The sequence below is a fragment of the Sinohyriopsis cumingii genome, chromosome 7 (assembly GCF_028554795.1).
Source record: "Sinohyriopsis cumingii isolate HCF-2022 chromosome 7, ASM2855479v2, whole genome shotgun sequence".
In the NCBI taxonomy this organism is placed as follows: Eukaryota; Metazoa; Mollusca; class Bivalvia; order Unionida; family Unionidae; genus Sinohyriopsis; species Sinohyriopsis cumingii.
In genome coordinates, this window is record NC_142967.1 from 14,651,263 (window position 1) to 14,663,779 (window position 12,517).

The 12,517-nt window shown below is 35.3% G+C and overlaps 1 protein-coding gene across 1 annotated transcript in view; it reads left to right on the forward strand.

The window, feature by feature from the left end:
- LOC149794762 (uncharacterized) overlaps positions 1-3,137 on the forward strand; it is a 48,125-nt gene extending 44,988 nt beyond the window's left edge. Inside the window, exon 10 of the mRNA XM_089966233.1 lies at positions 1,749-3,137. Coding sequence (XP_089822359.1) covers positions 1,749-1,752 — 4 coding nt within the window. The 3' untranslated portion in view covers positions 1,753-3,137. The remainder of the gene's footprint in view (positions 1-1,748) is intronic.
- The last annotated feature ends 9,380 nt before the right edge of the window (positions 3,138-12,517 follow it).

Here is a 12,517-nt window from a genome sequence, read left to right on the forward strand (position 1 = left end):
CAAAGAGCAGCTGAGTAATTAGAATCTAAGGGTGCTATATTTATATTTTTGAAATTCTTGAACCAAATTATTAATTTTAATTGGTTTGATAATGGCAAGAATTACAATAAATAAAAGTAAAATCTCCTGTAATAGTGTGTTGTTTGTCTCTGATTATTTCCACTTTTAGAGACAAAGGTTATAAAGCAGGCAAACCGGTTTTAAAGCTCGGGGTGGTGGGGTTTTGTGTTTTTTTAAAAAATACATTAAAAGGTTGAACTTCTACACATTTGCAAAGCAAACTAAGTATTGGAAAACAATCGTACACTAAATCTAATACTTCTAATTGCAAGTAAATATTTTTATCATGATACGAACATAATTTTCCTGAACTTGATTATTTCGGTTTTTGCGACAAAATGTCTTCCAAGATGAAGATCGTGATAAGAATAAGAAAACCGTAAGGAATGCTTAATTTTGTAATGTCATTTTACCTATAAACCTTTTCTTAATGTGCTATTGATGTTGCTCTGAAATATATTATTTTCGCGGGAGTTTATGTACAATAGTATCACAGGGAAAGATAGACATCAGTGAGGTGCGTCAAAATGGGTGACGTACAATACGATCCTTACAACCAGGGGTCGTCTGATGAAAGCTCTTTTAGAAGAGTACGAGGGAATATATCATTGACATTTCTGATCCTTACTTTGCTCAAATAACTAATGTTTCCAAAGTAATGAAAGATATCACTAAGGAGCAGATTTCCTAAACAGTGAAAGTAAATACTTAAGTGCTTCAAAACTGGGGTTGAAGAAAATGGATCATCCTGCTGTTGAGTATGCGTTTTTGTTTTCTTCGGGTGTTTTAAATCACTTAGATCTTCGAGAAAGCACATGGTTTTAGAGACGATTAAAACTTCGTTGCTAACGTATACCTTAAAAATAGGGACTGAAAGAGTTACAATGTTTATCGACCCAAAATGAATGTCGTAAAGCTCCGTGGGGAGCATTAATTATTTTTGGTAAAGGAAAGACTAGAAATTCAGAGCGTCGTCTGTTGTCATAATGATGCTAATCTCTAGTATGTCATTATGACAACAGATGGCGACACGAGTTGGACAATAAAGACGATACTGATAAAATTTACTTATATTGTTACAAGGCCAAATCTGTATGAAAACAGCAGTTGGAATGATGTAATTGTAAATTTTATAAACAGAATATACAAAACTTGTAATAACTGACATCACGTTTGCCATACGACAAACTACAGAATCAGTTCAATAGTCAGCATACTGCAAAATACAATGACGCGAAGGAAAGTAGATCGAAACACTTGCAAGCAGCCATTTACAGATTGAATCAATGAAGAATAGAAAATTCATTACTAGAATTATGAATGTAGCACTTGCAAGCAGTCATGTACAATAATGCATAAGGAAAGTAGCACGTGCAAACTGTCTCGTACAATTTACATGAATGAAAATACAATATACGTTGATAGAATTATGAAAGTAGCACTTGCAAGCAGTCTTTTACAATAATGCATCAAGGAAGATTAGAAAATACATGCATATAATTATGGCGGTAATCCCCCTCCACAGTAATAAACATATGGAATTCCTCCACATCCTGGAACTCTTTATAAAGAATGAATTCTTAAAATTCCTGGTGTCATCTTGAATACCTGAAAGATTGCATATATTTAAATCTCATTTGGTTTGTCTTGAAATACATGAATCAAATTATTCTTGATTTATATTTCAGGTAGCGCATTCACAGCACGGACCTACTTTCCTTCACAACTTAATGATAATCTTTCAGAGAGCTTAGGTCCATAAGACGACCCATATAAACAGCCAGGGACATGTTAAAGCCTCCACCACAAACAACTCCAGGAAACAAAGCTAGTAAGCTTTACAACCAAATTTGCATGGACATTTTGGCTTTAGAAATATATGTAGACTCACCAAAGGAAGACCTTTGTGGCAACCGATGCTATTGAATTACCACATTTGTCTGTCAAATCTAAAACGTATACAATACTCTTTTCTGCAATCTTTCTGTTGCTTTTGCGGCTCCTTTTACATCTTCTAGAAACATATTTTATCTATTGATTTTAATATGAAATACGATATTCTTTCAGCAATGACTCGATGTTTAATTTATTGTTGAATCCATTGACCAGGGCCGGATCGGGGAGTTCCATAGTATCCCCCCCCCCATGGTTGAAAATACAAACATAAACTTTTGTGTAATTAGTTTCCGTGATTCAAAAGCTGTCAACTGTACAATAAATGTGTATGCAACATATATGGGTCTGCTGCCAGCATGCGTTGGATAACTCATGTTATTAACACCCTTGATTTATCACATGAGTCGGTCTGCTGCCAGCATGCGTTGGATAACTCGTGTTATTAACACCCTTGATTCCTATAACTCGTGTTAGTAACACCCTTGATTCATATAACTCGTGTTATTAATACCCGTGATTCATATAACTCGTGTTGTTAACACCCTTGATTCATCACATGAGTGGGTCTGCTGCCTGCGTGTGTTGGAAAACGCATGTTATCAGCACCCGTGATTCATATAACTCGTGTTATTAACACTCGACCGCTCCGGTGGCCTAAGTGGTTAGAGCGTCCGCTTCGTATGCATGATAATTCAGTGGTAGACATCATTATAAACTGCCACACTGCAGACATCGTAGCGATATGACATTAAAATTATTGTAACAAACTACCTACCAATCCAAATCACACACACACACACACACACACACACACACACATTATTAACACCCCTGATTCATATAATTCTTGTTAGTAACATCCTTGATTAAAATAACTCATATTTATGAGCAAATTAGCTTTCGAAAAAAATGAATTTAGTTAAAACGAAGTTCGTAGTAGGAACTCTGAAATCTCAAGCAATTTTCTCATTTAAGTTTCGTTAGTTTGTTATATTATCTTAAAATTGAAGTTTATAACAAAAAAATCTTTTTGATAGTCATTTGATCTTGATTGCTAGACCACGTCATATTGCCTGCATCATAAAATCAGAATCATTTGATGATGATGATGTTGATGATGATTATATATATATATATATATATATATATGTATATATATATATATATATATATATATATATATATATATATATATATATATATATATATATGTCTGCCAGCATGAAAATATGTAACATTACATATACGGCTACATTAATACGAAGAGACGTAACACTATAAACATTCACTAGAGCTTTAATGATGCTTACGCTTGCTTATTCCATAATAACATTTTAGTGTGCCTTGATACTCTGTATAAACAAGCGACAAAAATTATCTAGGTAAGTTCATGAATTCAGCAATATTCTACGTAATATTATAACGACTATGTGGTCTTAAACGAGGGTAACATAAAAGAGCGAAAACCAAACTGTTTTGTATAGTTCAACAAATAGCTTATTTCAATATAATACAAAAAGAACTTATGACTTTGCGAATAAAATCCTGAATTGTCCTCAAAGTTTTATCACAAGTCCAAAGGAGTTTTCGTAGTACTCAAATGAGTTCCAATGCTGAATGTGTTGACGTGCCTGTCGTATCGAATATGCTGATGTGCCAGTATCATATAGTGGTGTCATGTGATAACATTATCTTGAAATATCGTACTAATATAATACAAATATATTCTTGTCTGAATATACTTTAATTTCAAATTAATAATATTGATGATCACTTTGTAATTCCAGTGAATAATGCTTTAAATAATCAATTCCACCCAAATGAAATATTTAACACAAGTATAAAACTGATTCTGATAAAGATGCTACGGCAAAAATGATTTATTTGTCAAGTAAACAACATAATATAAAAACCTAAGACACAATAATAGATTCATTTAAAGAAAATTCTAAGTTGTCAACAAGATAAAATATGTCATTAAAATTATAATAAAGAAAGTTTATTCACGGGAATACCAACGTTCTAGACTCAGATTGTGTTAAACGTGATACTTCCATTGACAATGAATCTAATACTGAGTCTATTCTCACAGAAAAATAATAGCCATATCTATATATTACAATATTTTCCAAATCAATTGCTAAAGTCTGGGACTCAGTAGACATGATTTTGAACAAAGACAGATACAAAATATAAAGCTATATAACATATAATCATTAAGAAAAGCCAATAAATATTACAACTTAATATACCGAGCAATATATACAGTCTTAGTGACCACAGAAATCCAACCAAGAATGGCTTATCCCCAGTGTTTCCAGTTACTAAAGACTTTGTAGATGACATAAATAAACAAGTAAAACTCAAACATTAATAACATTAGCGTTAACAAATCTGACGTTAATAAGCATTGTATCTGGCTTGATTTGATAACTACACATGCCAACAGACTGTAGTATAATTCTCTTAACGTATTCAACATTCAACTATGCATTCAGTTTTAAGTCAACCTAAAAGAAAGGGTTGTCCTTACCAAATGTATATGTATTACCTTTCAAATACACAGATCGACGTGTATAAGATCGACCTATAATAAATTATGTTTTAGACAAATAAATGTGTTTTGAAAAGGTAAATAATGTGTTTCACTTTGGAAAGACTAATTATGTCAAAATCCATGTTTGTATTGAATCGGAAGGCGCTGAATCAAGAAAGCTTTTGACAGTATCATCATTTTATGTCCATTTTTATGTTCAAGAAAACTTACATTGCAAAGTGGTCACTATGGAATGAGAAAATGATAGTGATATATATTGGGACCAAATTGGATAAGTGATTCTATTGATCGATGTGTATCAATGGATTGTTATCCTATTTGTGATTGGTACCACAGGCAATCTTGAATATGTAAGAATGAAAGCAGCATGCTTAATCAAACTAGTCTGTCATTGTTCAAAATAATTCCTGTCAATTTATGTCTCACAGCTGTAACATATATTTGACTTAAACATCTCTCATCTCCCTATATAAACACCATTGGTTCTGCAGTCTTACCCAACCAAACTCAAACAATGTCACTGCCATCTACTTTTCTGTAAATGATAGCTTTGTATATACTGCGGATCGATTGAACATACAAAATCACTGTGTTTCCAATACCCGTCGACTCTGTCACAATAATATATTGAATTCTACATTGACGTCAGCGTAGCATGTCGTTGATTTGGTGCGCTTTTAATCAAAATCTTGCTCATTACATGTGTAACATTCCGTTTAATCTAAATCCAGATCATTACTGATAATAAACGATACAAGTATTATTTTAAATTAGGTACATCTTATATACGATATTATAAAAGAGTAATTAATGTTTTTGTCGTCACAAGTGCTTCTTAGGTAATATATACGTAGACGATCAAAATCTGTTTCATTGTCACGTGGATTTAAATTTGACACCTAATGTGTCATTTCTTAACAATTTTAGTATTGCTAAGAATATGCCATTGATAAGTCCTCCTACCGCATGTTTAAGCAAATTATTAAAGATATGTGAACAATACGCTTTGATAATGATATATATTATACAAAAAATGATATGCATGGTCTTTCGGCCAAATTCCTTCAAATTAACTTTCCTCCTCTAGATCGTTAAGGCCATACTCTTATATCTGTCAACAATTATGCGTATTTGGGTAATAATTTAAAATCCAATCGGTCGAATGATGAACATATGGACAAATTATAGTGAATGTATCAAAATAAAACTAGTTACTGGTTATACTAATAGTCTTCGTTTCTATTAAGCCTTCCAAGTGCTTGTAACATGATTGTAAACTTCAACCTTCACAGTTTTGAAGTAATGGGAAGATATTATATCTCAACGATTACAAGGATATCTAATAGTAAGAATTGTATCTTGAAATCTTTGTGGAGCTATGATGTTCGTTTAATTTCTCGTGTTATAGATAGATGGAACAAATAACAAAATTAATTTTTAACATTGCTTGACAAAGTGCATTGCTGTATATGTGTTGGTATATTTGTATATAAGATATATTTTTCGTTTAAAACACTTTCATTTTATATAATATAATTGTATGGAAGATGCAATCTGAAATAAAGAATTTTACTCTTATCTTTTTAAATTATCTTATCCCCATTACTCAGCTGTGACGGCTTGTTTCACCATAACATTGTCGTCAAATGTTTGCCATAGACACTTATAATTGTGTACTTATTAGTATGCATGCATGCATGTATGTATGTATGTATGTATGTATGTATGTATGTATGTATGCATGCATGCATATATGTATGTATGTATGTATGCATGTATGCATGCATGCATGTATGTATGTATGTATGTATGTATGTATGTATGCATGCATGCATGCATGCATGCATGCATGTATGTATGCATGTATGTATGTATGTATGTATGTATGTATGTATGTATGTATGTATGTATGTATGTGTGTGTGTGTTTGTGTGTGTGTGTTTGTGTGTGTGTGTGTGTGTGTGTATGTATGTATGTATGTATGTATGTATGTATGTAACCTGGCTGACTCTCTCTTTTTGGAGCAGTTTCCGAATCTCCTGGACTATGGAAATTCGATAGGTGGCAACCTGATTATTCTTGGAGATTTCAGCTTTCACTTTGACTGTCCCGGAAACCCAAATACATCAAAACTCATAGATTCCATTAATGTTTTCAACCTCAAACAATCAGTTAACCAACCCACCCATAAACATGGTCACATTTTAGACTGGATTCTTCATAGACCTGATGATAACATCCTACGGTCCTCCCTGGTATCCCATGACCTTGCATCAGATCACCTCTGCATTATATGCCATCTTGATGTACCACTCCCTAACCCTCCACCTTTATCTGCTACTAAGAGAAACCTCCGTATGATAAATAGAACCAAACTAATGCACGACATCCAAGCAAACCTAAGAAGTTGCTTACCTACTACCGCAGAACAACTTGATAACTGCCTGCGTTCATTGCTTGACAAACATGCCCAAGCTACTAAGTGCAGAGTATCAATTCAAAAGTGTTCTCCATGGTATAGCAGTGTTAGGGGCCAGCTTCGCACTGCTAAAAGAGACCGCCGTAAAGCTGATAGGCTTTAGCTTTCCACCAGACTCACTATTTATAAGCAAATCTATGAAGCCGCTAAGAAGAATGTCACAAATATAGCCCATGCAGCGAAATCAGCCCACTATACTACTAAGATCAGGGAAAGTTCCAGCTGCAAAGAGCTCTTCGAGATTACTAACAAGCTGATGTCAAGGAACAAATCTACACTACTTCCAACTACCTTCTCTCCAGTCGACCTTCCGGATGTGTTTGCAAATTTCTTCCATGACAAAGTACAAATCATTAGAGATAAGCTTGACACACACAATTTCAATTGACTCGTCGTCACCATACAGTTGGGATACAGAATTTGAGAGGCAACCATTAGCAGCATTTGAACCTGTCTCTATGGATTTTGTACGTACAATCCTGATGAAGAGTGCACCAAAGTCATGTGAACTTGATGCAATTCCAACATCACTGCTGCTTGAGTGCTTAAATCCAGTATTGCCTTCACTAACTGATGTTATTAATACCTCTCTCTCATCCCGGGAATTCCCATCATTTTTCAAAACTGCCATTGTAAAGCCTCTGCTGAAGAAACCAACACTAGACCATAACGATTTAAAGAACTATCGCTCAGTTTCTAATCTCCCATTCATATAAAAAATCTTAGAAAAGGTTGTTCTATCCCAGCTTGTATCTCACCTAAATTCAGTCTTTTTAGCAATGTACACTCTGCATATCGCCGTTGCCACAGTACTGAAACTACTCTTCTAAAAGTAGTTAATGACATTCTCTCTGCGTTGGATAGCGGAAAGATTACAGTTCTCACCCTCCTTGATTTGTCTGCAGCGTTTGACACAATAGACCATGCTATATTACTTCACCGTCTTCAGCATGTATTTGGCATTCATGATACATGCTTACTGTGGTTCAAGTCCTACTTGGTCAACAGGACAAAAATGGAATACACTCCAGTCCAGTTGATCTATGTTGTGGTGTTCCACAGGGGTCTGTTCTTGGACGTGTTCTCTTCATTCTGTACACTGAGTCGCTCTCAAGTGTCATAGATCATCATCCAGTGTCTCACCAACTGTACTCTGATGACACCCAAAAATACAAATCTAGCCACCCAACTGAAGTTAATGCTACCATCCAAGGTGTAGATAGGTGCATTTCTGATGTGAAATCATGGATGACATGTAACAAGCTGAAGATGAATGATGATAAAACTGAGGCCATTCTGATCACAACACAAACACTTTCTCATTCACATCCTTTACCTCAAACAATAAATATCAGGAACACCAACATTAAATTCACACAATCAGTACGAAGCCTAGGTGTTACTCTTGACAGTACTCTCACATTGCACCAACATATCACGAACATATGCAAGGCTGCATATCTTGAGCTGAGACGCATCAGCTCAATTCGAAAATATCTTTCAGTTGATGCCACTAAAATACTTGTGTGTTCATTAGTACTTTCAAGACTGGACTATTGTAACTCAGTTCTGTCTGATTCATCTCAATATCTGCTCCAGAAACTTCAAAAAGTTCAAAACACAGCTGCTCGTATCATACTTAGAGTACCACGATAAGAGCACACCTCGCCGCTGCTCTGTACCCTACACTGGCTATCCATTCGATCCAGAATCAAACACGAAATTTGTTCTCTTTGCTACGTTTCACTGTCGGACTCTAGTCCAACATACCTATCCGACCTCACCCATGTGTACACACCAGCAAGATACTTACGCTCCTCTTCTGACAATCATATACTCATTATTCCAAGTGTGAAAACAAAGTCATATGGACAGCGTTCTTTTGCATACCAGGGCCCAGCAACGTGGAATGAATTTCTCACTGAACTTAGACACAAAGACACAGTGATCACATTCAAGAGGGCTCTCAAAACTCACTTATTTCGACTGCAAGAACAAACTTAAAGACCTAATAATGTTTCCTAACTGAAATATTCTCAGCATGTTTTTTAATGTTTTCTAATTTCGTGGTGTTTGTTTTTGTAATCATATCATTATATGTTTCTTATCTTATAGGTGTTGTCTAATGTTGTAAATCGCTTAGAGCTTCTAAAGATTAGGCGCTATACAAAGTCCTCATTATTATTATTATTAGTATGTATGAGTGTATGTATGTATGTATGTATGTATGTATGTATGTATGTATGTATGGTTGGAAGTATGTATGTATGTATTTATGTTTGAAACTGTAAATGATGATCACGGCAAATGCATATTGCTTGTACGCATTTGCAGAAATGTAACAAATGTTATTTGTAAGCAATCATAGTGCTACCCATAAAAGTACTTGTAACAATTTTTGACAGAGTACCTGAGTGCTAGCCTATGTTATCGCGAGTCTTAAAGTTAGCGATTGGCAAAAAAGTGATAAAGACACCGACCTTCTTGATACTATGTATGTATCATATAGGTTAGATAATTTTTAATTCGTACTCTACGGAGATTCGAGATTATTGGTCCTATTTCTGTACACTGCCCTACAGATTGCCATTAACAGAGGAAGAAAGTAGTACGTATCTACGAGCTATAATATAATCCATGAGTACAAGTTCCAACAGTGTGTTAAATATATTAAGATGATATATGTCATCAGTCCAAAAATCACAAACAGCCAATTATTAGCGATAACTCTCTCCTCCACTTCCTCCTCACCGTCATCATCGTCACAATCATTATCATCATCATTATCGTCGTCGTAACGTTTGATCTTGACTAACATCTGGATCAACACTATAGTTTGAATACTCTGAAAGAAACACTTGTTCTTCTAGATTAGTAAATAATGTCTAGCTCCTCAGCTCCACCTTTTCCGACTCTGGGTTTTGATTGTACTGTGTAGCTCCACACCTCCATCTTTTTCTGCTCCGGTTTTCATTGTACTGTGTAGTTCCACACCTCCATCTTTTCCTGCTCCCGGTTTTGATTGTACTGTGTAGCTCCACAACTCCATCTTTTTCTGCTTCGGTTTTCATTGTACTGTGTAGCTCCACACCTCCATCTTTTCCTGCTCCCGGTTTTCATTGTACTGTGTAGCTCCACAACTCCATCTTTTCCTGTTCCGGGTTTTCATTGTACTGTGTAGCTCCACACCTCCATTATTTCCTGCTCCGGGTTTTCATTGTACTGTGTAGCTCCACACCTCCATCTTTTCGTGCTCCGGGTTTTCATTGTACTGTGTAGCTCCACACCTCCATCTTTTCGTGCTCCGGGTTTCGATTGTACTGTGTAGCTCCACACCTCCATCGTTTCCTGCTCCGGGTTTTCATTGTATTGTGTAGCTCCACACCTCCATTATTTCCTGCTCCGAGTTTTCATTGTACTGTGTAGCTCCACACCTCCATTATTTCCTGCTCCGGGTTTCGATTTTACTGTGTAGCTCCACACCGCCATTATTTCCTGCTCCGGGTTTTCATTGTACTATGTTGCTCCACACCTCCATCTTTTCCTGCTCCTGGTTTCGACTGTACGTAAATACAACCAAAGATTAAACTAAAATTAAACTAGAATGAATGAAGACTAGTTTGACATTTCGAAATTCCTTTAAAAGGGGAACAACTCTGTTGATTCTATCGATAATCCACACTTCTGCTGTGCCCTTGATTTCATAAGCGTTTCGGACTTTTTTCATTGAAACAAATTCTTAACGATTCCAGACTGTTCTGAAACCAATGAAAACTGTAGTTCCCATATTAGAATGCATCAGAAACGATATTTACCATACTAAAATACATAGGTGAAGTATATTTATCGTCTTAAAATACAGAGGAAAGTAAATTTAATATATTAAAATATATCGGGAAGTATATTTACCATATTAAAAGAGCGGTAAGTGTATTTACCATTTTAAAAGAGAGCGATAAGTAGATTTACCATGTTCAATACGTTTGTGAAATATATTTACAGTAATACCTCGAACATTCGCGAGGTTAGGTACCAGAACCAGTCGCGGATCAGGAGGAATCGCGAATGTTTGGTACAAGTCACTAAAAATGCTAATAAATGCTTATTTCTAGGCTTTAAACCCTAAATATGACCCAAATCATGCTCCCAAAGTACATTAATTTCATTTAAAAGTTAGCTTAATACGTTACCCTTAAAAAGAGAAATAAATGGTTGACGTAAAAATAGAGCACAGTATCGCCTAATGGGTATTTGCCACACTAGCGCATTTACAGTACGGTACATGTATACTAATATTACCCCTATACATGTACTAATTCATTGGCTGCCGTTTTCTTTTGCACTCACAGTAAGGTAAGACCAATTAACGAATGGGACCGTAAACTTAATGACTGACGTTTTCTTTGTCATTGTCAGGAAGGTAAACTAGGTAAACTTCATATGTCACAGCAGTCATATAACGAAGGTACAATTCAATAAAATAAAGAAAACATGCACATAGAGGGTACCAACGAAAATTTCGCGAATCCGTGAATTCGCGAATCCAGAAACGCGAATGCACGAGGTATTACTGTACTATGTTAAATTACATTAGGGAAGTAGATTTATCATGTTAAAAGACTGCGATAACTATATTTGTCATCTTAAAGATTGCGAAAAGTAGATTCATCACGTTAAAATACGTCGGGAAGTATATTTACCATCCTAAAATACATTAGGGAAGTATATTTACCATGTTGCAAACCCCCATCTCTAGTAATCTTTCAATGTATGACAGTTCCCTTTACCTCTTAGAACCAATGCCATTTGCAACTGCTCTATTATAATCGTGTTGCTTTATTTTTCACTGTATAGCAATCAGAAATAATATGTCATTTCCTCTTACAATAAGTGCACTTGGGAATAGATAAGGATTTGTTATCCATTTTATCACAAATTGTTCAAATTAATACAATTTTGAGATTTGCATTTCCTCAAAGGAGACCGAACTGGTGTCTTAGTGAAAACCTGTTGAGACGAAGATTTATGGACAAATGGAACGTTGTAAATGAAAAATAATAATCTGCTGTACTAGCTGCCTTCTCTAGTGCTTCAACCCCTCTCTCATCAAACTATGTTCGTGTGTCGCTACTGACCGAGTTCTTGAACTCTTCAATGAATACGAATTGTTAGATCGTCATAATCTTTGCCAACGTCCTTGACTGAATATCATCTATTAAGCAGGCGTCCTATTTCTCATGCAAATTCAGGATTGATTCTGTATGGTCTCATTTTTACAATTTCTAAAGTTTTGTGGGTAGGCCTCAGGCCTCGGGCACCATCTCATAAGCCTTTAAGAGATATTCTTTGACCACATGATAACCATCACGTTGTTCAGAAGAGAGTGAAGTACCGAGAGCACTAGCTTTACCATCAACATACTCTGCAATAACGTAGTCCAATAATCTTTCGGTCACATGTAATTCTCAGTATTTTTCTCAAATCTGAGAAAATATTTCTCTACCTTCTTTTTCTAAAAGGGTGAA